The following is a 26,150-nucleotide window of genomic DNA, read 5'->3' on the forward strand; positions in this document are numbered from 1 at the left end:
TATCATCAGACCCAGGATTTGGACTCACCAGAGTCTGCTCTTAGCCTCTGCTCCACCCAGTCTCCCAGGGGACCTGCCTTATAACAGGCACCATTTTCTTTAACCCTGGTGAGACTAGAGATGCCACATCCTTGTTTCTTCTCTGGTCTGCTGGCCTGAGCCTCCCCCTGCTCCTGTGAGCCCAGCTCCAGATCTGCTGAGGCCACCCCTAATCCTCCTGCCAATTGCTCAGGCACTTTTCAGGGTCCACACTCCTGGGAGAGACGCTGCCCTCTCTTATGGGGAGTGGGCAGCAGAGAGGGGGACCTTTAACCCCTGCCTGGATGGGGGAAGGGTGGCTTCTGACTTGCCGGCCTTTACAGCAGGGAGGGAGACTGCTTTGGCAGGATTCATGGCTCCACCTTCAAAGTCCCTTTGCCTGTGAGCTGGGGGGCGGGGCGCGGGGGGGGGGGCGGGACGGCATCCCTGCTCCCCCCTGCTTCCCAGCTGCACTGAGAAGTTCTAGCCCAGCTTTCCTCACTTCCTCCTCCCATTGGATGCCTCTGCAGGCTGAGCCCACGGCCCAGCCCTGCCCCCCGTCCCGGCTCTTCCCCACCCCAGGCCTGAGTTTAGGAACTGGAGAATAGACTGGGACCAGCCAGCAAAGGGAGGCCTTGGCATTTAGGGCCAAGCCTGGGGTTCCTGGGGTGGTAGGGGTGGTGGGTAGAGTCCAGGAAGGAAACGCATAGGCGGAACAAAAGAGGAGGAAAGCAGGAGATCTCAGAGGCCTGGAGCAGCACCTTTGCTGTTGCTTGTTTCTACTGAGCACTTAGCATGTGCCAACCACTACCCTAAGTTATTTATATACTTGCACCGCCAGTCTGTAAAGCAGAAGTTATAATCCCCAGTTTACAAACAGGGAAACTGAGGCACGATTAGGCGTCTGTTTAACGGCACAGGGACTTGGCCGCATAGGGTTTTGAACCCAGCACAATCTTCTCCTGTGAGCAGGAAGGAAGCTGACCTGGGAACCCCAGGGCAAACGGAGCGGCCCCGAGGCGAGGGGCGCCGGAGAACCCGCTCGCGCTCCGGGGCCTCAGGGGGATGAGTTAGCGCTCATTGTCAGGGTTCACGGTCCCCCTCCAGGGGCCGCAGGCGGAGACGCCGTCGGGGAGCCGCAGCCCTCCCTGAACAAAGCCCGGTGGGAGGGCCTGGCGCGGCCCCACCCCGCCCCCCGGCGCCCGCGAGCCGCGACCGCAGGCGGCGAGGCGGAGCGAGCATGGCCGGGCCCCGGGCCGCGCCGCTGGCCCTCGTCCTGCAGCTCACGAGCCTGGCCCTGGCCTCGGCGGCGGGCGGAGGTAGGTCGGGGCGCCGAAGGCCGGGGCGGGGGCCCGGGGAGGGGCGGGCGGGCGGGCGGCTCCCCCGCCCCCGCGAAGGGTGCGAGCGCCTCCCGGGCCGCCGCGGTCCTCCCCGTCGGGCCGGGGCCGGGGCCGGGGCCGAGCCGTGTGGGGGCGCGGGGGGCTGAGGCCCGGGGCGGGGGCGGGGGCGGGGGGCTTCCTGCCGCGGCTCGGAGGAATTCCTGCAGGCAGCGGGCGGAGAGGCTGCCCTGGAGTCTGGGAGTCTGAAGTTAATTATTTGCCTTGAGAAAGTGGGGAAGAAGGAGGCCGCTCCGGGGGCTGACTTGAGTCTGTCTGGCCTTCTCCTGGGGGAGGGGGCCCGGCCGGAATAGAGGGGTCAGTGCAAGGGCTCGGCAGCCGGCTGGGACCGGGGAGCCGCCGAGGACAGTTCCCTGGGGAGCGTCGGGCTCCGTGAAACCATCTCCAGGCAAGCGGCTGGCCTGTCTTCCCTGAGGGTCCCAGAGGACCCCCACCCTCTCCCTGACGCCCGTATCGGGCCTGCTTAAGTAGGCCTGGAGGAGTGGCCTGAGGAGGGACCGAGGGGGTGGGGGTGACAAGTCGGGATGGAGGGTTTATGGTGCTGAGACCTCATTTTCAGCCGCCTGCAGGGGCCCGGGAAGCGCGCCCCCCACAGGAGCCATACCACCTTCCCGGTGACAGGATCCCCGCAAAGGGAGGCGATGGGAATGTGCACGGGAGGCTGGGTGCCGGCATTTGTTGGGGTGTTAGAACCCAGATGTGGGGAGTAGCGGGGCAGGCTGAAAAGATGGGTGGCGTTTGCAAAAGGTCACGTTTGGACTTACCGCTGGGAACTGTCAGACGTAGGGAAGTGATGCCAGAGGTGAGCAGGTGGAGGCAGGGAGGACGCCTCTGATTCAGCCTCCCGAGTGGAGACAGTGGAGAGGAGAAGTAGGAGTGGGTCGAGGACAACTGATTGAGACCAGAGGCTGATGCGTTGGGGGGTACACAAGAGGGAAACTGAGCCCCAGATTTCTGAGTCCGTAGGGATGGCAGCAACCAAGACAAGAAACTCAGGCAGGCCAAAGCAGGTTTGGAAGAGAGAAGACAATTTAGGTTTCAAATTAGACTCTCCAGTCCTTGCTTGGAGGAGCCAGGGTGGGGAGTGGGTGACAGGGCCTCTGCCTTACAGGACTGGTGTCTGCGAGAAACCCTTTTAGCCACCCCAGGCCTGGCCTCATTAATGAGCTGCCTCTGTAGGAAAGACCTTCCCCTCTCCCTCCTCTTCCTTATCCAGACCCTCCACTGCCCACCCTCACCCAGAGGAAGGATCTGGGCTATGGGATGTCCTCAGCGTCAGGCTACCCCCGCCCCACAGCAAGAACCTCTGTCAGATGCAGTGGGGGGTCCCAAAGTGGGATCCGCAAACCCCTCCACCACAGGCCCAGAAATAGTGGCGAGGCTGGGGGCGAGGTAGAGGTGGAGCAGAGGGAGCGGTTGCCCCTCCCTGTGCACATTCTCAGGAAGCAGTGCCTTTGCTGATGGGATGAGGACAGGATGAGAACAGGGGGTTGGAGGGCCAGGTCTGCTCACATGAGACTGCAGGCCCCTTAAAGCAGCCCCACCTTTCATGCAGCATCTCCCTCTCCTGGGCTGCAGCCTGCACGGGCTGCTCTAGTCTCTCCATGTCCCCAGCAGGTCAGGGTCCCTGGGGATGATACCTGACAGAGGTTCTTGCTACTTGGGAAAGCTGGTCTGGGTGACTTTTGTCCACCTTCTCCCTTCTTCTTCCATGCTTTCACTCCAGCACCCTCACAGACCATATCTCTTCTCTGGAAGGTGGGTGGGCAGGTGGACAGGAGTAGGGCACAGGGTGACCCTCTTCCCCTGCATGGTTTGGAAGACAGGACCCAGGAAACCTTGTTAGCCCTTTACCCACAGGCCCACCTTGGATTCTTGTACCCCTCAGGTGGGGTCATCCTCAGGGAGCCCCCTGAGCTTGCTGACATCCAGGACTACCAGCAGCAGGAGCCAGCCCACTCCTCAGCCCCTGCTGAGGCCCCCCAGGAGCAGTGGCGCCCTCTGGAGGAACGGCTGGGAAGGCTGGAGGCCCAGATGATGGCGCTCAGAGAGCAGGTACTGCTGGGGGCCTGTGAGTGTGGGCAGGGGGAGGCAGGTCTTGTGGGTTTTTTTGTTTTTGTTTTTGTTTTTAGGTCTTGTGTTGTTAAAGGAAAGCAGGGTTGGGTGGGAACTGAGCCAGCACCTCCTACCTTCCCCTCTACCCCTTTCCCCCAGAACAAGGAGCTGCAGGCGAGGGTGAGGCAGCTGGAGTCCTGTGAATGCCGCCGCCCAGCTTCTCCCCAGTGCCGGGGACTGGGGCGGGCCTGGCCTGAGGGTGCTGGCTGGGAGCCTGACACCTGCACAGTCTGTGTGTGCCGGGATGGGGCTGTGCACTGTGAGCCCAAGCCCGGCCTGCCCCATTGCCATGGTGAGTGCTGCCGTATCTGCCTGCCAGGACACCAAGGGATGGCTGTGAGTGCCTGGGTGACAGCACTGTCTCCTCCCCAGGCTGCAGCCACCATGGTCAGGCCTATGGCAACGGGGAGACCTTCTCCCCAGATGCCTGCACCACCTGCCACTGCCTGGTGAGTTCCTGTGACCCACCTAGACATCACATATCTGTCCTCCTTACCTGCCTCACTTAAGTTATGCATCACTGCAGCCTGGTATGCTGGAAGTTAAGTGACGGGGTCCACCTGCCCTGCCCCCAACACCTTGCCACCAGTGGCTCTGGCTGATTCCAAGTGGCTCTATTTTCTGGAGCTCAAACCCCACCCCCCTTCTGATTTGGGCCTGGCAAACAGTGGCATGGAGGGCAGAAGGGATGGAGCTGCTTATCTTCCTACATCGCCCCCTCAGCTGTGGCCCTTCCCTGTCCCTGCTCATCCATCTGTCCCTGTCATATACCTGCCTCCTCTCCCTCACTTGGTTCCACATCCACCTTCTTCCAGCCCTTCCTTCCTCGCTTCTCTGTTGAGGAAGCTCTCAGTTTCCTTCCTAGGATCTCTCCATTCTAGAAACTTGCCAGCACTGGGAAGAGATGGTTTCTGGGGGTCAAGAGAAGCAGAAGATGATGGGGGTGGGGGTAGGATGTCTCTTTTCTGCCTTAGGACCAAAGGGAGCCCACGTACCCTGAGCTGCCTTGGCCTCCTGCTCCTCTGTTGTGTCCAGGCCTAGGGTGAGCTTTTGGTTCTGGAGGCAGGCCTTCCGGGTTCTGATGTCTGTGCAGCCAAGGGTCTTCTTTCCCACAGGAAGGAGCCATAACCTGTACCCAGAAACCATGCCCAGAAGGACCCTGCCCAGAGCCAGGAGCATGCTGTCCGCACTGTGAGCCAGGTCAGCCTCCTGCACTCGTTCTGGGGCCCCCAGAGCCATTGCGGGGTACCTTCCACCTGCCACAGGTTGCCTGCCCATTCACTCTGGCAGTAGTTTGGCGACTTCAGAACAGAAGCACAGGGGCACCTGGGTGGCTCAGGTGTTTAGGCATCTGCCTTCAGCTTGGGTCTTGGTCCTGGGGTCCTGGGATCGAGCCCCGTTTCAGGCTCCCTGCTCAGTGGGGTGTCTGCTTCTGTCTCCTCACCTCGCTGGTGTTCTCTGTCTCTCTTTTGCTCTTGCAAATAAAATCTTTTTTAAAAAACTCAGAAAACTGAAGCACAGTAGCAAATACTGACTCTGTCCTGGGACTGATCCAGAACCTCTGTATGATCTTTTTCCTGCCCTCAGGGAGCTTCTAACATAGTTGAGAAGACCATAGCTAATATAACACAACATTTAAGATCCAATGACTAGATTAAAAGACCTATAGAGGGACGCCTGGGTGGCTCGGTGGTTGAGCGTCTGCCTTTGGCTCAGGGCATGATCCCGGAGTCCTGGGATCGAGTCCCACATCGGGCTTCGTGCATTGGAGCCTGCTTCTCCCTCTGCTTGTGTCTCTGCCTCTCTCTCTGTGTGTCTCTCATGAATAAATAAATAAAATCTTAAAAAAAAAAAAAAGACCTATAGAAGGGCAGTATGTGGTTAGCTGCCAGAGGGGATGGCAGGAAGGCAGGGGAATCCACTCAAGTCTGTGTCAGGGTGGGCTTTACAGACAGTGGGTCATCTCAGCTGGATCTTCAAGGGAAAGTGAGATTTCACCAGAATGAGATAGCACTTAACAGCCCTTTGGACACAAGAACAGAGAGATGTGTTGTAGGAAATCAGTCTGGAAAGGCCCAGTGGGAACAGATTGCTGCTATAAGCCCTGCAGTTTGTACTTTCTTCTGTGGGCAATTGGAGCCATTGAAGGCTGCAGAACCAGCATGGCTTGTTTAAAAGAGTGTTTTAGGAATATTCATCTGGTTTGGGCTAGATGCAAGAGACCGTTTAGCGGGCTAGTACAGTAGTCGTCTAGGCATGGAGCCAGGGATGGCAGTGGCAGCAGAGGGAGGGTGTTTCTAAAGCCCAGGCAGGAGCTGGGGACTGGTTAGATCCCATGGAATAGTGGGAGGCTAGGAAGGCAGTGAGTGGTGCCAGTGACATGAAGAGAAGTGGGAGGAGGTAGAGGCTGTGGCTCTGCTGGGAGATGTTACTAGCTCATAGTCAGGGAAATAGGGTTCTCAGATTTAGCAAATAAAATACGAGAGGCCTTGTTAAATTTGAATTTTACATAAACACATTTTTTTTTAGTGTAAGTACATCTAATGCAATATTTGGAACATACTTATACTAAAAAAGTATGGATTGTCTAAATGGAATTCAGATTCAACTAAGCATCCTGTATTTTATCTGGCAAGATAACAGCTAGTAGTATGAAGGATGGGTCAAGGGCTCAGGATACCAGTGAGGTCTGGGGAGTCCTGGCCAGAGATGAGGAGTGGAGTCTTGGGAGTTGATGGATCACAAAGAAAAGGGACACACACACATATACACACACGCACACACACACGCACATGCACACACATAGAGCTTTCAGGATACGTGGTGCCTTAAGGCCACTGCTAGTTCATCTGATATCTTTGGTGAAGATTTTTAAAAAGGCACCCTTTTGGGGCAGCCCGGGTGGCTCAGTGGTTAGCAACGCCGTCATCCCAGGGCGTGATCCTGGGGACCCAGGATTGAGTCCCACGTCAAGCTCCCTGCATGGAGCCTGCTTCTCCCTCTGCGTTTCTCTCTCTCTCTCTCTCTCTCTCTCTCTCTCTCTGTCTCTCATGATTAAATAAATAAAACTAAAAATCTTTAAAAAAAAAAAAAGAAATATATAAAAAAAAGGCACCCTTTCCTCAACACTTCTATCTATTGTAAAATAATGGAAATCTAATTATGTTTGAGTTAGACAATTGACTGCCATCTGCTGGAAAGTTGTAGTAATTATAAAAATTTCTGTTTATTGCCTGAATGGTACCCTGTGATGTGGTACCATTGGAGGTGCTTTGGCTCCAGTACTATGAGTCTCTAACATGGAGCTCCCGGCCTGGTTTTGCAGGCTGCCCTGGAGGCCACAGAGCTGGGGAAAGGTGGCAACCAGAGCCCTGTGTCATCTGCACCTGCCAGGTAAGGGAATCAGAGGCTAGCCCCGCCACCATCACGTCCCAGATGCCCGGCCTACCCCAGGCCTGGCCCCCAATCTGGGGGCCAGACAGAGCTGCTGCTACCTACCAGGCGTCAAGGCCTACAGCCTGCTAGGCCCGCTAGGCCAGCAGAGTAACTCAGCTTGGGCAGTGGAGACAGAGGGAGGGCTCAGTGTTTGCCCTGCAGGCAGGGACCGTGCGGTGCCAGAGGCCCTCATGCCCAGAGCTCAACTGCCTGGAGAGCTACACCCCACCTGGGGAGTGCTGCCCTGTCTGCCGGCCAGGTGACCTCCTGCCCTGCCCCGCACCTCCACCCCCTCAGCCCCTGAGGGTCCAGTACCTACTTGGGGTCATGCCTTCCCCGGGTGATGTCCACTCACCCTGCTCTCTGCTGACCAGCCTGTCATCCTGGCAACCCTCCCCAGGCTGTGAGTATGAGGGTCAGCCTTATGAAGAGGGTGCCAACTTCCTGTCCAGCTCCAACCCTTGTCTCCAATGCTCCTGCCTGGTGAGTCCCCACGCCCTTTGTCCAGGCCCTGCTCCTTCTTATATACTCCTTGCCCCACCTTGGGCCATACCTGCTGCTCCTCCATCCCGTCATACACCTTCCAAGACCTGCTGCTGGTGAGGTTCACCTGCATGCCGGCCCCGTGCCCCGCCCCCAAGGATGTCCAGCCCTTGCCCACCTCCTCTCTGGGAGCCAGCCCCGGTGGCCTTACAGCTACCGGTGCATTACAGAGGAGTCTGGTTCGCTGTGTGCCTGTCAAGTGTCCACCCAGCCCCTGCCCTGAGCCGGTCCTGAGGCCTGGGCGCTGCTGCCCGACCTGCCGAGGTAAGGGCCCTGCTCCTGCCCTGGAACCCCAGGGCTGTCGCTCCATCTCTTCAACCCCTGAGCCCATTCTGCTGGCTCTGACCTGGGGGGGGGGGGGCTGGTCAGTGGAGAAGCGATGCCCTATCAAGCCTGCTCTGGAGCTGAGCATGCCCAGGCTGATTCTGCCCTTGCCACTTCATGGCTGTGTGCCTCTGAGGGAGTTACTCTGTGCCTCAGGTCCCCATTGGTGTGGATAATGACACTAGACACCTGATAAATGTTGACCATAATTATTAGATGCTATGTGCACGGATACACAGGGTGGGTGCTCCAGGTGGACCACTAGGGGGTGACGCTGAGTCGCACACCAATACCATGGCAAAGGCAGGATGAGAAGCAGGTGCCAGGTACTGTGAAACTCAGGGGAAGGAACCCTAATCCAGCCTGGACACAGGAAGGAAAGCATCCTGGAGACAGCATGTCCTGAGTGAACCCTCTGGATAATGGGCAGTCAGCTAGGGCATTCCAGGAAGAGAGGCCAGCTTGCACGAAGGTGCAGGACTGACAGTGTGAAGTGGATGTGTGTGAGGTGGGAAGGTGCAAGCAGGCGCAAATGGCCAAAGCCTACAGTGAGAGATGAGGAGGACTGAGAGCAGGGGAGGTGTGCATGGCCGCGCTGGGCCCTGGGAGCCCGCAGGAGTCTAGGCAGAGGCATGACCTGGTGTGGTTGGGGCTCAGGAGGCCCGGAGGGCATGTGGAGGAAGGTAGGAGCAGACTGGAGCTGGCACCCAGGCTGGCTCCCACCAGGCTTCTCTCTGCCCGTCTTCACCCCGACCCCAGGCTGCGTGGAAGGTGGCTCTCGCTGGGAGCATGGCCAGGAGTGGACTGCCCCTGGGGACCCCTGCCAGATCTGCCAGTGCCTGGTGAGCCCCACCACTGCTCCCCTACCCCTCCCCTTCCCTGTCCACAGGCCCACCATATTCATTCCTTCATTTCACTGGGCACATCCCATAGGCACTAGGAGAGGACAGAGCTGGGGAAGGCCAGACCCTGGGCACTGTGAAGGCAGGGACGGGGCTGTGCCTGTCTGTGTGCCAAGTTCTGAGCACAGTAGGAATGCAGCATGGGTTTGTGAATGACCTCAAAGAGCTTGCAAGCTCCAGGAGTGAGGGCAGGATATGACAGGCAAGGACAGTTCCAGGAAGAGAGAAATGCAGAGTACCTGGAGACGTCTAGAACTGTGCTGTCCAGTCTGTAACCATTCCTATGTGTGGCCACTGAGCCCTTGAAATGTGGCCGTCTGATCTGAGATCGGCTGTAGTGAAAAATACACATGGGATTTTAAAGAGTTAGTATGAAAGAAAGGAATGTAAAATATCTCATTAATGCTTTATGTTGATTGTATATTGAAATAACTTCTGGATATATTGAGTTGAATGGAATATTTTAAAATTTAGTTTTATCTGCTTCTTTCTACTTTTTGAAATTTGACTACTAGGGAATCTGAAGTGACTTGTGACTTGTGTTATGTTTCTACTGGACAGCACAGATCTAGAAAATCTTCATGGGAGGGGTGGTGTTTACCTAAGATCTTAAAGGGTGAGTAGAATTTAAGCAGGGAGAAATGGGAAAAGATGCTCCAAAATGTTTGTGCCCCCCTCAAATTCCTATGTTGACATCCTAACCCCCAAGGTGATGGTATTAGAAGCGGAGGGGGCTTGGGAGATATTTAGGTCCCGAGAGTGGAGCCTTCATGAATGGGATTCATGTCCTTGTAGAAGGGACTGCAGGGAGCTAGCTCCTCCTCTCTTCAGCCATGTGAAGACACAGTGAAAAGACAGGTGTCTAGGAACCTGGAAGCAGGTCCTTACCAGACACTCTGGCACCTTCATCTTGGACTTCCCAGCCTCCAGAACTCTGTGAACTAGATGTCTGTTCACGGTTTGTGAGTCCCCCAGCCTATAGGATTTCATTACAGCAACCTGAATGGGCAAAGACACCAGGTGTGGGGAACAACAGTCCGGGCAAAACCTGGGGGTGGAAGCGGCAGAGGGACGTGGAAGCCTAACATCCAGGCAGGGCGCATACTGAGGAGGGCTGTATTTCCAGCCAGAGCCACAGAGCTCCCTGACAGCTTCCTAAGAACTGAGGACTCCACTGTGCAGGACATGGGGCACCCACCTGCTCTGCACCCATGTGCATTCCCACCCTGTTCACACGGACCACCCACGCTCACACCTGTGAGAAGAATCACTGGCTGCCCACGTATAGGACTGACCATAGTTAGCCTCGATGCAGGTGGTGAACTCAAGGGGTGGTCTCTGTTTGGGAACAGCTCTGGGGAGTAGCGGCAGCTACTGTTTGGCAGCTTCCAGAGGTGGCTGTCACACCAGATACCATATCTTGTTTCATTCCCATAACAGGCTATGAGGACAGGACTATTATTGTCTTTTTTCAGATGGGTAAACTGAGCCACAGAGCTTCAATAATATCTGGGTTAAAAAAAAATAATAATATCTGGGTTAAACATCTGTATTAGTTTCCAAGGGCTGCCATAACAAAGGGCCACAAATGGATTGGCTTAAACAAGAGAAATGTATTATTTTGTGGTTCAAGAGGGCACAAGTCCAAGATCAGAGTGTCATCGGGCTGGTTCCTCTTGATAGCTGTGACAGAGACTGTTCTAGGCCTCTCTCCTAGCTTCTGGTGGTTTGCTGGCAATCCTTGGTGTCCCTTGGCTTCTGCCTTCCCCTTCACATGCTGCTCTGTGTGTGTGTGTGTGTGTGTGTGTGTGTGTTCAAATTTCCCCTTTTTATAAAGACAGTTATTGGAGGGGACACCCCACTCCAGTATGACCTCATCTTAACCAGTAATTACATCTGCACCGACCCTGTGTCCCAGTAGGTTATGTTCTGAGGTGCTGGGGGTTAGGACTTCAACATATGAATTTGGGGGGACACAGTTTAAGCCATAACAATATCTAGTAAGTGGATCGCAAGGACTCAACTGCTCTTTCTGCCGCTTTTAATGGCCACTTCCTCTGCCCCCTCCCAGGAGGGCCACATTCAGTGCCGCCAGCGACAGTGTGCCAGCCTGTGCCCATACCCTGCACGGCCCCTGCCTGGCACCTGCTGCCCACTGTGTGATGGTGAGTCGGCGAGGGGAGCCTGGAGTGGGGGTCCAGAAAACTCACGGCTGGCCCGGCCCAGTCTCCCATGAAGGCCATGACATGCTGCAGTGTGGTTCCTGAGAGGGGTCTGAGGCACCCTCTTCCCCAACAGGCTGTTTCCTAAATGGGCGGGAGTACCGCAGCGGAGAGCCGGTGGGCTCTGGGGACCCCTGCTCGCACTGCCGCTGCGCTGTGAGTGTGGCTGCCCGGCAGGGAGGGCCCGGCTTCCCAGCCTGCCTCTTGAACGCTGACCAGGCCCTGTTGGCAGAATGGGAGTGTCCAGTGTGAGCCTCTGCCCTGCCCGCCTGTGCCCTGCAGATACCCAGGCAGGACCCCTGGGCAGTGCTGCCCAGTCTGTGATGGTGAGCTGGGGACTCGAGTCATCAGGAGAGGGCTGAGCACTGGCCCAGGAGGGGCCCCTGGGGTAGGAGCAGGTGTTTGGACCTATGGGAAGCCCCCTTGGACTGTAGGATGGGAGAAGTCCTTGATAAGCCCTGTCCCCATGGGCGAGGGTCATGTTCTCACCTCACCTTCTTGTGACAAACTGGACCCCAGGGGTGGAACCCTTGATCCTGGAGGAAGGGAGGTTGGAGCATCAGGAGGCAGAGTGGATGCCTCGAGGTGGTGTGAGACTTCGCTGTCAGCCTCCAGCTCTGTCCCCCGGTCCTCCTGTCCTCCTGTCCAGGCTGTGAGTACCAGGGACACCAGTATCAGAGTGAGGAGACCTTTAGACTCCAAGAGAGTGGGCGCTGCATCCGCTGCTCCTGCCAGGTAACAGTCTCGCCTTCTCACACCCCAGATCTGTCTCACTCCTTGAGGACTCTCACCCAGTGTCCCTCCTAGGTCGGTGAGGTCTCCTGTGAGGAGCAGGAGTGCCCGGTTGCCCCCTGCACACTGCCCACCTCTGGTCCCCAGCTCTGTCCAGGTATGTGGAGAGGGTGAGAGGTAGGGGCAGCTTCAAAGGAGTGCTGCTTCCAGCCGCTGCAGATGGAAGGGCATTCCTTCACAGTAAAGGGGGCATTGCTGGGCCCACCAACCATTCCAGTGTGTGCTCAGAGGCCACCGTGGGGATGGCAAAGCCAGGGTCCTGTGGCCTGGGGAGGTCAGGGATGGCTGGAGGTGTCCAGGTTGCCATGGTGATAGCCCTCCCTTGCTGCAGCCTGCGTTCTCGATGGAGAGGAGTTTGCTGAGGGGGTCCAGTGGGAGCCTGATGGCCAGCCCTGCACGGCCTGCTCCTGTCATGACGGCGTGCCCATGTGTGGGGCTGTGCTCTGCTCCCCAGCTCCCTGCCAGCACCCTACCCAGCCCCCTGGTGAGAACTCCCCCCTGATCTGGCTTTCTTCCCCTGCTGTGTCCAGCCCACCTTGGTTAGCTGGGCTCTGACCAGTCTGCCCCACCCAGGTGCCTGCTGTCCCAGTTGTGAGAGCTGCACCTACCATGGCCAAGTGTACGCCAATGGGCAGAACTTCACAGATGCAGATAGCCCTTGCCATGCCTGCCGCTGCAAGGTACCTCCTCTGGCTTGCCACTGCCCTGCTGAACCCTTCCTGGGGCCTGACCCCATTGCCCTCTTCCCTGCTCCCAGGATGGGACTGTGAGATGCTCCTTGGTTGACTGCCCTCCCACAACTTGTGCCAGGCCCCAGAGTGGACCCGGCCAGTGCTGTCCCAGGTGCCCAGGTATGTGCTTCTTACACCTGTCTGGCTTTTGGGCCCTAGACCCAGCGCTCCCATGGCCCCATGGGCTTGGCAGATACCTTAGAAAACAACAGCCTTCTCAAATTGTTTCCAGTCTGACACAGCTTGGAACTCTCTGGATCTCACAGGGTATGGGTGGGAGGGAGAGTAGAGATTTATTTATCCCTCATGTTACTATACGACCCTTCCCTCCGACTCTATTTCCTCTTCCAATACCCCCACCAGTCAGATATACTTGTGTATCTATCAGTATAAAGCAGGTTCATGCCACAAACATTTGGGTCTGGCATGTGGGAGGCTGGCTGCTGGCATGCAATGTGACCTGAGCCCTGCCCTCGTGGAGAGTCTGTGTCAGGGTATGTATCACAAACACATGCATGCATGAGCTTCTTGGCTTTTCACCCTCAGAGACATGCACACATGCCTGCAGGTGAATGGGCTCAAATACACACACACACACGTGTGTGCTCAGAGAGATAGCCACACTTGCAATATACACACGACTCCTCCACTCTCTCCATGGTGCTTCCTAGTGACCTTTCCTCAGTGGCTCTGGACTCCAAGGATAGATGGGCTCTCAGCCCACCCCAAGAACTGTCAATCCTTGCCCCACTCTCCTGCCCTTTCCACTACCCCAATGCTCAGACTGCATCCTGGAGGAACAAGTATTTGTGGATGGCGAGAGCTTCTCCCACCCCAGGGACCCCTGCCAGGAGTGTCAATGTCGGGAAGGCCAGGCCCGTTGCCAGCCTCGGGCCTGCCCCAGGGCCCCCTGTGCCCACCCTCTGCCTGGGCCCTGCTGCCAGAACAACTGCAATGGTGAGGTGGATGGGATGGAGAAGGAGGGGTGGTCTTCTTGGATGGTTGGTCCCATCTATGGGCTGGAAGGGCTGGAGGGGCTGGAAGGGTGGCATACCAGGGAGGAGTGGGGCCCCTCCCAGGCCTATAGCTGCCCCATCTCCCAGGCTGTGCCTTCGGAGGGAAAGAGTACCCCAACGGAGCCGACTTCCCTCACCCCTCTGACCCCTGCCGTCAGTGTCACTGTCTGGTCAGTCCGCCCCCTCCCCCCGGGGTGGGAGGAGGGGTCCAGGGGAGTAGGGGTGGGACTTGGGAAACCTGGAGAGGTCCCCCAAGGTGGCCGACAGAGACAGAAGGAGCGGGGACGTCCTCTGCCTCCCACCACTAAGCCGCCCGTTGCAGAGCGGAAGCGTGCAGTGCCTCGCCCGCCGCTGCCCGCCGCTGCCCTGTCCAGAGCCGGTCCTGCTGCCCGGAGAGTGCTGCCCGCAGTGCCCCGGTAGGCGGCGCAGCCCTGGGGCAGAGCCAACCCCGAGAGGGGCGCCTCCCCTCCGCAGCTCTCCCGGAGCCCCGACGTGCGCTCTCCCCGCAGCGCCCTCCTCCGGCTGCCCGCGGCCGGGGGGCGGGGGTCCGGCCCGGCTCCTGGAGCATTTCTCCCTGCCCGACGACCCCTGCCGCCGCTGCCTCTGCCTCGACGGCTCCGCGTCCTGCCAGCGGCTGCCCTGCCCGCCTGCGCCCTGCGCCCACCCGCGCCCGGGACCCTGCTGCCCCTCCTGCGACGGTAACGCCTCGGCGGCACCCCCACCGCCCCCGGCCCCTGTTCCCTCCAACTCTGCCCCGGAGGGAGCCTCGCCCTACCTGGTCCCCTCTTTTTCCGTGTCCCCCTTTCTCCAGCCCCCAACGCTGCGCCAGCCCAGCATCCCCCTCCCTCCAAGCCCACCACTCCCTCGTCGGGGTTCTTACCCCACATCCCAGTCCGCCTGGCCTGGGAGGCTGTGGGCCCGGGGGACAGCCACCAAGACCCCCGCCCCCGCTCCTAGCCTCCTCGCCTGCCCCCCTAGGCTGCCTGTACCAGGGGAAGGAGTTTGCCAGCGGGGAGCGCTTCCCTTCGCCCACTGCCGCCTGCCACGTCTGCCTCTGCTGGGAGGGCAGCGTCAGCTGTGAACCCAGGGCCTGTGCCCCTGCTCAGTGTCCCTTCCCTGCCAGGGATGACTGCTGTCCTGCCTGTGATGGTGAGGGGCAGGGGACCGTGGGGATGAGGGGCTGGGAGGGCTGGGCCAGCATAGTCTATCACCTAACAAAAACAGCTGATGCTATTTGGCTGTGTGACTTCGGACAAGTTACATAACCTCTCTGGGCCTACTTTTTCTTTTTAATTAAAAAATACATTTTAAAAAGCTGTATTTTTGTAAAATACGCATAACATAAAATTCACTGCCTTAACCATTGGTAAATGTAACTCTATCTCCTATAAAAAAGAGTTGAACAAGATCCAATTTCCCAGTCTTTGGTCATTCTTGTACTAGCCTAGCAATATTGCTACATACCCCTCTATCACCTATAATTTTATTTAGTTAACTGTCTTTCTTCAAATTAACTTTTAAATTTAAATCTTTTTAGAAAAGAGTCTTTATATCATACTGTCAATGAATTCGATTTGCCAGGAATGAAGATTACCATCAATATTAATACAGTTAAACATAAAACATTAAATTCGAGTCAGACACTTTTGCCTACCAAGGCTTTGAGATGGAGACTCTTTATTTTTCTGTTAAGACTTAATTTTTTTTTCTTTATGGCAGTTTTAGGTTGCCAGCAAAAGTGAGAGGGAGGTACAGAGATTTTGTATGTACTCCCTGGTCCCTTACCCAGCCTCCCTCATTATCCACATCCCCCACTGGAGGGATGCATTTGATGCAGTTATAATTGATGAGCCAACACCGATACATCATTATCACCTGAAGTGCCCTCTCTTTTTAAAAAGGTCAGCAAGAGTCAAAAAGCTGCTCGGGTCAAGGCTGCCAACACCCCAGGATCCCTCCCTGTCTCTGATTAATCAGAGGGCTTGAAAGAGTAATGGAAAGAGGATACCTTGAATCATATCTCCCAAGCCATCCTGGGCTATTTCTAGCTCTCAGATTGGGAACATTGATGCCTTCTGGCCAGGAAGTGGCCTGCTGGGTATTTAACTTTAGGGACAGATTCTGTGTGGGTCTTTCCCAATAGATTGCAGGCTTTAAAGGGAGGAAGTTGGTCCTTTGGCCAGTCCCCCCACGCCAGACTCCTCTGACCCCCTTCCCCTGCCTGGCTCGAGTCCTTCCCTCCCACAAGTTGCTGTGTCTTTAAGGCCCCAGCTCGGGCCCAAGGGCCCAAGCTCGAAATGGAAACAGAGGACTGTTCATCCCTCTCCCTTTCTGCCCTTTGCCTGCCCCTCCCCATCCTTTCTTGAAGGTTGTGAGTATCTAGGGGAGTCCTACCTGAGCAGCCAGGAGTTCCCGGATCCCCGAGAGCCCTGCAATCTGTGCACCTGCCTCAGAGGCTATGTGACCTGTGGCCGCCGGCCCTGTGAGCCTCCGGGCTGCAGCCACCCGCTCACCTCAGCTGGACACTGCTGCCCGACCTGCCAGGGTAGGACAGCACCTGCCCTTCCTGCCCCTTCTGGAGCTCTGGGGGGCCTAGAGTCCCCCCTCTCCTGAGATAGCCACACAGCAAACCCAGAGCCTGTACTCTCCTCACACCACACCCAGGCCCTCCTGTCTGTCCCTGCCGTCCCCTCAGACCAGCGGTTGTGTTCGTTAAAAAACTAGTCCTTGTGTTTCCAGAACTTCCTGCTCTTTAATTGTCTCGTCACCTTCCTCAAATGTCACATCACCAGACTCTACCCATTTAGTGGCCCCCAGACCCTAGAGTCACCAGTCACGAGGGGAAGCTTCCTTCCCTCCTGGCTTCTTTTGCCCATGATCCTGATCCCGGCCCACCTCTTGCCTTCATTTCCAGGAGTGCCCTTCCTCACCTCCTCTGCCCATGGGCCCTACAGACAGAAGCTCGCCAGCAGTTTTAGATCCCACCTCCAGTCCTCACTCCCGTCATGCCTGCCCCTCTCAGCAGCCAGGCAATGTCTCTCTTCCCACCCTCACCTTGGTGGCTGCTGCAGGCCGCACTTGATGTCTCCTGTCTATGTCGGCTTTGGTGGAGGTCCCGGGGCCCAGCTGTATGTGTGGCCATGGAAAGCTGCATCCATGGCTGCTCTTTATGTTTCCTCCTCTGCCAGGGTGCCTCTATCATGGGGTCACTGCAGCCTCTGGAGAGACCCTTCCTGACCCACTTGACCCCAGCTGCTCCCTCTGCACCTGCCAGGTGAGGTGGCCTTTTGGAAACTTGGTAACCTTCCATCCCTCAATCCTCCTCTCTGGCCAGGAAGGCCTTGTTTCCTCCCACCCCATCTCACAGGGTACCATCTGGTGGAAGGCAACTGGGCCAAGGGATGGGGGTTGGAGCCTGGCAGGCTCATTATGGGCACCTCACCCTAGGGCAGTGTGTAGCCTCATTTGAGGTGGTGAGACATGGAGTCAAGAAGTGGCAGTGTGACCTCTCTCCCCCAGGATGGTTCCATGCGCTGCCAGAAGAAGCCATGTCCTCCGGCTCTCTGCCCCCACCCCTCTCCAGGACCCTGCTTCTGCCCTGTTTGCCACAGTGAGCTGCCTTCCATTTGCCCCAGTCTCCCCCCGCACCCTATGCTCGTCCTCATCCCTCCCCGCCTGTGTCTACCAGCCTGAGGCTGTACAGGGCAAGGTGGCATAGCCCTTTGCCCAGGAAACATGTTTCCCACAGACTGCCTCTCCCAGGGCCAGGAGCACCGGGACGGGGAAGAGTTTGAGGGGCCCCCAGGCAGCTGTGAGTGGTGTCGTTGTCAGGTAGGCAGGGAGGGAGCACAGTGGGTAGCAGTGGGGGCAGGCCCACAATGCCTCTGGGGTACCTGGCCTAGGGGGCAGGTCAGGGAACCCACATCTCCTGCAGGCTGGCCAGGTCAGCTGTGTGCGGCTGCCGTGCCCTCATCTGTCCTGCCCGCTCCAGGTCACGGAGCAGGGGAGCTGCTGCCCTCGCTGCAGAGGTATGCCCGGCCCCATGTGGCTGCCCCCTTGCTTTTGCCCCTGGGTCTGATGCCTTGTACCTGCCCCTCCTTGCCCTCCTAGCTCTCCCTTGCCCCCCACCCCCCCACCCTCTGCCCTGCTGGCCCTGCCACACCTTGGCCCTTGAGCGCTCCTCCTTGGTAGTCTTCAGTTCTTCCTTCCTCTCTCTGCCCCTGGCCTGGCCAGACCATCACCCCCTCAAAACTGCCCCGCTTCGTAACCACACTCTATTCATCATCATCATAATGACGATTAACATTTGTTGAGCACATAGCGTCTGAGCTCTGCACTTGACACATATCTCATTTAACCCACACACGATCAGATAGGTACTATGATTATTCTCATTTTACAGATGAGAAATCTGAGGTACAGTGAGACAACATATAACTTGCCTGTGGTCATGCAGCTAGTAGGTGGCAGTCAGGATTTACATCTTCATTGTCTGGAACTAGAATATGAGCCTTTCGTAGGCTGCCTCTTGGCCCTTGCCCCGAACGCTGCTCAGCAGGGTATAGCTTCCACAGAACTGTCACAGCATCTCATGTGCCCTTGAGGTAGGCAAGACAGATGAAATCCCCTTTTAACAGATGAGGAGATTGATGCTTGGAGAGGTTGTTACCTTGGGCACATGCTTAGCGATGGAGCCTTTCATTCTTTCCACATGCACTTATTACACACCTGCTGCATGCCAGGTACCGTTGCTGGTACTGGGCTCCTATTTGTTGTAGTCCTTGGTCTGGCAAGCAAGCACGCACGGAATAGGATAAGAACCCAGGTGTTCTGACCCTCACCCCGGGCCTTTCCCCTGCACCAAGACAGGAGCTCTGCCCCAGGCCACCTTCCTACCACATCTGTGCAGATCCCCCTCCTGGCACCCACATGCCCTGCTGACCACCCAGGGTTGGGGGAACAAGGGCATACATGCATAACCAAAGACTCAGAGCTCACCCCTGCTCACCTGGGATGCAGGCTGCCTGGCTCATGGGGAGGAGCACCCTGAAGGCAGTAGCTGGGTGCACCCCAAGAGCCCCTGCTCCTCCTGCATGTGTCATGAGGGCGTTGTCACCTGTGCCCGCGTCCAGTGTATCAGCTCCTGTGCCCAGCCCCACCAAGTGCTCAGTGACTGCTGCCCACGATGCTCTGGTACTGGGAGCCTGGGGACCGGGTGAGGGAAGTCAGGGAGGCAGCCCCTGGTCAACATCTCCCTCCTTTGAACTGGGCTGGGCGGCAAAGACGGGCTATTCTAGGAGAAGTGAACCCCATTCTTGCACACACACCCCTGGAGCTGGGGGCACTGCGGGGACAGAGGACCCTGTCCCCTGACACTCCTGCCAGTCTAAAGCCTTCCTGGTCCTGTTCTGCTTCTGCCCCCCACCCCAAGACTGTGAGCATGAGGGCCACAAGTATGAACCAGGGGAGAGCTTCCAGCCTGGGGCAGACCCGTGTGAAGTATGCCTCTGTGAGGTGGGTGACGGCAACATCAAGGGGGCAGCCTGGACCCTGTGGGGAGCAGGCACTGTGGGGGTCAGAGACAGGACTGTGCCCCTGTGGCCAGAAGGTGAGGCAGGACTTGGAGTGAAGAGCTAAGCAGGGCCAGGAAGTGTGGGGTGGGATGGGCACCAAGTGTGGGGAGTTGGGGAGGCAGGCAGTGGGAAAGCCCTCCTGGCTGGGGTGTAGGGTGGGTGTGTATGGGAGGTGGGGGAGACACCTGGGAAGTGGTTGGGGGGCATGTTAGGGAATTGCCGTTTGGAGCAGATGTTCAGTGGCCTATATGCGGAGACTTGGCAGGCAGGGGAGGAGGATAGCATGTAGGAGGGTCATCAGCCACATGAAGGTTCAGGCCCAAGTAACTGGAGAGAGAAGGGGACGTCACCTCTGGGAATTAGGGCATGGGGTGAGGGGCACCCTGGGGGAGATGGGGAGCCTCACTGGAGTTTAACCTGCCCAAGACATATCCAGGAGGAGGCGCAGCAGACAGATGGAAGGGCCTGGAGCCCAGGGAAAGAGGGTGTCTCTCAGCTTTCAGGGCCTGGGACCCACCCACCTTTGTTCACTTGTTTTTGTAGCTGCAGCCTGAGGGACCCCCCAGCATTCAGTGTCACCGGCGGCAGTGTCCCAGCCTGGTGGGCTGTCCCACCAGCCAGCTCCTGCCCCCTGGGCCCCAGCACTGCTGCCCCACGTGTGCCCGTGAGTTCCCGGGATATGGGGGTAGAAAAGAGGGTAGGACTGCCACTCTCGGAGTGATACTGGAAGAGCCAGCCAGCTCTCCTCTTCAGCCTTAGCTCTCACCCTTACCTGAAGCCCATGCCCTGGCAGGTGAGGCCTGCACCCTGCCACCCCCACCCTAGGGAGAAATGGGGAAACTGGCAGAGATCCCTGGACTCTGAAGCCCGGCACAGTTTGTGGAGCATCTTGCCCAGCAGGTGGCGATGGAGGCAGGAGTTTTGTCCGCTGCTGGTTTCTTGAGAGCAGTAATGGGGAGACCAGAGAGGCCACAGGGATGGGGAACAGTTCTTACCCACACTTGCTAGGATGTGCTTCAAGGGGAGAGAAGAAGACTAACATTTATTAAGCATCTACTGCATTCTAGACACTGTACTTGGTGCTTTTAATAAACAGTATCCCATTTAATTCTCTGTTGCCCACTGAGGGGTATTGTTCCACTTTTACAGATGAGAAAACTGAGGTTCAGAGAAGTTGATTAGTCTTCCCAAAATGGCACAGGCACTCAATGCTGGAGCCAGGACTAGAACCTGGGGTCCCCACCTGGCTCTGCTTCCTCATGCCCTTTTAACCAGGTAATAGGAAAGGAAATAGCCGAAGAAGCAGACAAGGTGTCCTGATGGTCCGTAGTGACCTCGGGCTAAGGAAGCCACACCCTGTCCATCTCCAGGCCTTCCACCCTAGTAGTCTGCAAAGTTCTTTTTAAAAAGTCCAAACTTTTCTTTGCTGACCCCAGAAGAAAGAGGACTTATCCTCTTGGAATCAAGGTGTTGGGCATATGAGTATGCCTAGGCCTAGAAAGTCTGAGGACACAGTGGGTAAGTGGGCTTTTGCCCCCTGATTCCCCCTTCTACCCCCAACGCTGAGTTCCTGTCTTCACAGAAGCGCTGAGTAACTGCACAGAAGGCCTGCTGGGGTCTGAGCTGGCCCCGCCGGACCCTTGCTACACCTGCCGGTGCCAGGTGAGCCCTTCTGCCTCGGGGACTCCCAAAGCTCTGTCTTCCTTCCTCATAGGCTCTGGCAGCCACTCCTCTCCTGTGGCAGGTCCAGGCTCCCCAAGGACCCGATGTCCATGCACTTACCTTGAGTATCATAGCTGCCTAAGTCTACTCCCAACACCCTGCTCCCTCCCTCTACCGATGGTGTTCATATGTCCTTCCACAGGATCTAACGTGGCTCTGCATTCGCCAGGACTGTCCTGAGCTCAGCTGTCCCCCATCAGAGCGCCATACCCTCCCTGGGAGCTGCTGCCCCGAGTGCCGAGGTGAGTGCCAGCCTTACCTGCATCCTCTTAGCATGAGCCCTGGGATAGACAGGAAGGGTGGCATCCAAAGGCTAAGTGGGCGACCTGGGGTCTATACTCCAAATGCAGTCTTCGTTCTTTTGTAGAAGTGAAGAGTGGTTCACTGGAGTGTAGAAAACAGAGGAAAGCAGGGAATGACCTCTGGATTCTCAAGGCCTCGTGCGAGGCTTAACAGTGGGCTCAAGGACTTCAGGCCCACTGGCCAGGCATTGCCCTGAGCTGGCAGCTGGCCCATGGGAAGGTTCCAGCCTCTGGCTCTTTGGGCTTTTGGGACCTTTCCCATTTCCCAAATACTGGCGTAGGGCCTGCCATCTAGTAGGTCATCTGGATGCCCATCAGGGTGTTAGAATGGTGTGGGCACCTGGCTGCCGTGGGCCTTCAGGGTAAGCTTCAGAGAGGAGGATGCAGCTGGAAAGACAATGCTCCCCCATCCTCATTTCTTCCTGTTCAGAATGTGTGGTGGAGGCCGAGGGCCGGAGAGTGGCAGATGGAGAGAGCTGGCAGGACCCTAGCAATGCTTGCGTTACTTGCACCTGCCATGTGAGCTGGGTGGTAGGCGGGCATGGGGTGGGGTGGAGGGCCTTACAGATGGATAAAGGGAGGAGTCTCAAGACACTGGGCCAGTGAATATGGGGTATTTGAGATAATTAGAAAAAGCCCCACCCCCCAGCCGGGAGAGTGGGCAGCAGCATCCCTGTGCTGGGCAGGGAGCTAAGAGCTGGCTTTCATCCCTCACTTGAACATGAAGTGGGTGTTCTTGGGCAGGGGCAGAGAGAAGGGGCTGCTGCCTCAGAAGGTGACCCAGAGGGCCCCGAGAAGTATGAGGCCAGGGGCCCCAGGCCCTGCACAAAGTTCCTAGAGCAATAACGTCTGTCCTCAGCGGGGTCACGTGGAGTGCGACCTGGAGGAGTGCCCCGCCCTCTCCTGCCCCCACGGCTGGGTGAAGGTGCGAGAGGCTGGCCGCTGCTGTGACCGATGCCAAGGTGCCAGCCAGACGGTGGGACTTGGGGACAAGCGAGACCCAGTGCGAGGGACAGGCCGTTGACCCTACCCCGCTCCTGTCCCCTCAGCCCCCGCCGGGTCGTGCGAGCACCAGGGCCGGGCGGTGGCCCCGGGGGAGCGCTGGGCCGTGGACGTTTGCACCACCTGCTCGTGCGTGGCCGGCACCGTGCGCTGCCAGAGCCAGCGCTGCCCGCCGCTCTCCTGTGGCCCCGTGAGTGCCACGGTCGGGGCGGTGGGTGCGGGGTCACGTGGCAGCGCGGTCCTGGGAAACCCAGCGGGAGGAGGCAGGGCGTGGGTGGGGGCGGCCGCGCCGGGAGCGGACGGGGACCGGGGCTGTGCGGCTCCAGGCGCCGCCACAGGGAGGTGCCCTGAGCCCGCTCGCGCTGAGCCCCGGAGCCAAGCTGGAGTCCCGGGAGACTCCGGGGCGATGCTCGGTCCCAGGGGAGTCTGCGTGGGGCACGGCGGGGAGCGCGATGTGTCTGACCAGGGTCCGGGCTGAGGCCAGGACGAGGCCCCGGCCCTGAGTCCCGGCAGCTGCTGCCCCCGCTGCCTGCCGCGCCCCGCCTCCTGCATGGCCTTCGGAGACCCTCACTACCGCACCTTCGACGGCCGCCTGCTGCACTTCCAGGGCAGCTGCAGCTACGTGCTGGCCCAGGACTGCGGCCGAGGGGACTTCAGGTGCGCAGCCCCCTCCGCCTTCTCCCTAACTCCCTACACCTGGCCCTGCTGACCGCTGCACCTGGGCTTCTCACGCCACAGCGTGCACGTGACCAACGATAACCGGGGCCGGAGGGGTGTGGCCTGGACCCAGGAGGTGGCGGTGCTGCTCGGAGGCGTGGCAGTGCGGCTGCTGCAGGGCAAAGCGGTCACGGTGAGCAGAGCTGAGCACCTGGCCGCGAGCATCGGTCCTCCGCTGTCCACTCTACAGTCCCGACTTTGCCCCTCCTCCTGCCTCCCTCCTCCAGGTGGACGGGCGCCCGGTGACCTTGCCCTTCCTACTGGAGCCGCTGCTGTACGTGGAGCTGCGGAGACGCATCTTGATCCTGCATGCCCAGCCCGGGCTCCAGGTGCAGAGCCAGGGCCAGGGGGCGCGTGGGAGCTTCCGACCTGCTCAGACCTCTGGATCTGTGTAGAGGGAATGGGAATACCAGCCAGGTTCAGGGCCAGATCAGGCCAGGGAGGTGAGAAAGTTCTGCTGAATTCCGAGGGGAGGAGAGGAATCATGGTCAGACACCTTGGGTGCAATGAAAGGCATTCTGAGCCTAGTTTCTAATCTTGGTTCCACCACCAACACACTGGGACTCGGGCCGGTACCAACCCCCTCTGAGCCTGTTTTCTTGTTGGTAAAAAGGGGGAAAGATTGGGGGGGGGATGTCAGCCAAGGTCTCCTAGGTGACTTCCGAGATTCCTTCCAACTCCCATGTGAAAGAGTACATTTCACCCTGCCTTTGGCAAGAAGTACAATTTGTAAATTCATAAAATAAGGCTTGTCCGTATTTCTGATCTGGACTCTAATTGTGCTCTATCCTCTGTAAGGTCCTAATGCCCATGAGAAAGTGAATCTCTGGAAGTGGGTTGCATTTCATCAGGGGCCCAGCTCAGGGATGCCAATGGGAGAAGGTGCCCTCCTGCCAGAGTTGTGGGCATGCCTTCTGTTTGCCCAGGACTCATAGCATGTGCCAACTTGGCTTTGGCCAGAGCAGCCTCCTTTCCATGGGGAGCCTCTACCCACCCATTCTCCTCCCCTACAGCATGGAGTGTGTTGACAACACCTGGGGCCAGGTTGGGGTCCCTACCTTTCCCCATTCCTCAATCCCAGCCTCTCTGCACAGGTGCTGTGGGACGGGCAGTCTCAAGTGGAGGTGAGCGTGCCTGGCTCCTACCATGGCCAGATGTGTGGGCTCTGTGGGAACTTCAATGGCTTTGCCCAGGATGATCTGCAGGGCCGTGAGGGGCTGCTCCTGCCCACAGAGGCTGCATTTGGGAATAGCTGGCAGGTGAGTGGCACAGGAGCTGGGTAGCCGAGAGAGGCATAGTTGAGTGTGAGTCTTAGAACAGCCCTTCTATATAGAAAGTGGGGGGACACAGATGGGCTTTGCAGCTTCAGGATGATTTGTGGGCTTCTTGCCTGTCCTGGTGCTGGGGAGGCAGGATGGCCCTTTGAAAGAGGCATCATCTAAATCCACAAGTCCTGCCTTGCCACTCACTGGCTGTGTGACCTTGGATAAGCCACTCATCTGCTCTGGGCCTTGACTTGTTCATCTGTAAAATAGGAACAAGAGAAAGTAGGTGGTGTTTCCTTTGCTATTCTTGTGGGGGGTGGGGAGGATTGAAGCTAAACCAAATTATTTGGTGGAAAGTGTTTTGAAGAACATAGCACACAAAGGTCAGCTGCCAGTGAATGCTGTCACATCAGGGTCACTCTTCCCACCTAGGTCCCAGAAGAGCCTGAACCTAGTCGGCCGTGTTCCAAGGGCCGTGAGGTGGACCCGTGCAAGGCAGCAGGTTACCGTGCCCGGCGTGAGGCCAATGCCCGCTGTGGGGTGCTCAAGTCCTCCCCGTTCAGTCGCTGCCATGCTGTGGTGCCGCCAGAGCCCTTCTTTGCCGCCTGCGTGTACGACCTATGTGCTTGTGGCCCTGGCTCTCTGGCTGACACCTGCCTCTGTGACGCCCTGGAAGCCTATGCCAGCCACTGTCGGCAGGCAGGGGTGACGCCTGCCTGGCGGGGCCCCACGCTTTGCGGTGAGGGGGCAATGCCCTGCGCATGCTGGGGAAGAGGGTGGAGCAGAGGGCTCAGGTCTGGATGGGGTAGGTACCGGGAGGGCCGCTGGCATGCCCCCGTGACCCTGACTTCCACTCCACTTGCAGTGGTGGGCTGTCCCCTGGACCGAGGCTTCGTGTTCGATGAATGTGGCCCACCCTGTCCCCGCACCTGCTTCAACCAGCACATCCCCCTGGGGGAGCTGGCAGCCCACTGTGTGAGGCCCTGCGTTCCCGGCTGCCAGTGCCCCGCAGGCCTGGTGGAACACGAGGCCCACTGTATCTCACCTGAGGCCTGCCCCCCAGTCCAACTCACTGGGGACCGACCACCCACACCTCTACCCATCCCCAGCCAGTAGCCCCAGAGGGCACCCTGAGCCAGGATGACCCCAGGACTCATCAGGTCAAAAGCCTCCCCTTGGAGAACAGCTCTCGCCATGGCCAGAGCCATGGAGAGAGTGCCCCACCCAGACCCCGGGAGCCTGGGCCTTTGTCCCACAGAGACCTCACTATGTTCAGTCAGAAGCAGTAAAATTGGGGTCTCTCCTAAGGCATACTTGTGTGTCTGTGTGTTTTCTCCTGGTGCGGGGATGGTGGCAGCTGTGGGAACTGTGGGAACTGAGCCCTACATCCTGCTCACTTCTTGCACCTGCCTAGGCTGCCCTCACCTGCCATACCCTGGTGTTACCTGGGAAACCCTGCACTGGATGGAAGGAGGACCCAGGTATCTTGGTCTCAGCACTGTGCTCACACTGTATCACAAGCATGGCCCATGGTCTGCATGTTGGTCCCTGGATTCGTGTGGAATCCTGTGGGGGCTGAGGAACAGAGAAGGGGCTCAGTCCCCACGTGGCATTCCATTTCCTCTTGATTTGGGGATACCAAGAGCTAGGTGCCTCCTGGGCCACTCTAAGAGCTGGTGACAGAGGGACCCCAAGCTTGTAGGGGGGAACAGGAGATACAGTAGGTCATGATGAAATATGGACATGTGCTGCACATATGCACACACATACACACACACTAACACCCCTCAGAAACCCTGGTAAACATGTGTAGCACATGCTTGAGCCCCTGTGTGCATTCATAGCCACACCCACCCTCGATGGACACAGGAGCAGGAGACATCCTTGTAGGGGAAGGAACATGAGTTCTGAAATAGAAAAAAAGTATTTCTTCAAAAAGTCTCTTCTCAAAGGGACTCTATTTTTGCCACCTATTGGCTGTGACCTTGGTGCTTCAGGAGCCTTGGGTAAAAGATGAGGAGGTGCTGCATTCTCATTGCCAGCTCCCTGATGTTTCAACAGAAGTGAAGGGAGT

At 57.8% G+C, this 26,150-nt stretch overlaps 1 protein-coding gene across 5 annotated transcripts; it reads left to right on the forward strand.

Moving 5' to 3' along the window:
- The first annotated feature begins 1,230 nt into the window (after nt 1-1,230).
- KCP (kielin cysteine rich BMP regulator) lies at nt 1,231-25,387 on the forward strand. 5 transcript variants are annotated; one of them, XM_072764093.1, is made up of 42 exons: nt 1,231-1,337; nt 3,304-3,470; nt 3,630-3,822; nt 3,903-3,979; nt 4,646-4,730; nt 6,856-6,923; nt 7,128-7,224; nt 7,366-7,448; nt 7,679-7,772; nt 8,592-8,674; nt 10,806-10,899; nt 11,033-11,112; nt 11,189-11,282; nt 11,606-11,691; nt 11,764-11,845; nt 12,080-12,232; nt 12,322-12,428; nt 12,506-12,599; nt 13,263-13,436; nt 13,583-13,665; nt 13,818-13,911; nt 14,005-14,193; nt 14,474-14,644; nt 15,864-16,040; nt 16,684-16,769; nt 17,015-17,105; nt 17,244-17,326; nt 17,430-17,523; nt 18,515-18,688; nt 18,927-19,009; nt 19,612-19,732; nt 20,651-20,730; nt 20,933-21,032; nt 21,523-21,611; nt 21,952-22,054; nt 22,142-22,284; nt 22,579-22,751; nt 22,833-22,944; nt 23,039-23,140; nt 23,906-24,070; nt 24,509-24,815; nt 24,942-25,387. In XM_072764093.1, the coding sequence occupies exons 1-42, from the start codon at nt 1,259-1,261 to the stop codon at nt 25,190-25,192; spliced, it is 5,061 nt and encodes a 1,686-aa protein (XP_072620194.1). In that variant the 5' UTR covers nt 1,231-1,258; the 3' UTR covers nt 25,193-25,387. The 5 variants fall into 5 exon arrangements, with proteins under 5 accessions (XP_072620194.1, XP_072620197.1, XP_072620195.1 ...); XM_072764094.1 differs by having other exon boundaries at nt 1,236-1,337; nt 12,559-12,599; nt 13,318-13,436; XM_072764096.1 differs by lacking the exon at nt 15,864-16,040.
- The last annotated feature ends 763 nt before the right edge of the window (nt 25,388-26,150 follow it).

This window comes from Vulpes vulpes, chromosome 7, assembly GCF_048418805.1.
Source record: "Vulpes vulpes isolate BD-2025 chromosome 7, VulVul3, whole genome shotgun sequence".
Lineage (NCBI taxonomy): Eukaryota > Metazoa > Chordata > Mammalia > Carnivora > Canidae > Vulpes > Vulpes vulpes.

Bases quoted from the DNA above. Each gene is read 5' to 3' on its own strand.
- KCP (XM_072764093.1), top strand. From the start codon at position 1,259: ATGGCCGGGCCCCGGGCCGCGCCGCTGGCCCTCGTCCTGCAGCTCACG. The intron at 10,900-11,032 runs GTGAGTCGGCGA...CTTCCCCAACAG, and splicing joins CTGCTGCCCACTGTGTGATG to GCTGTTTCCTAAATGGGCGG. The intron at 19,733-20,650 runs GTGAGTTCCCGG...CTGTCTTCACAG, and splicing joins CTGCTGCCCCACGTGTGCCC to AAGCGCTGAGTAACTGCACA.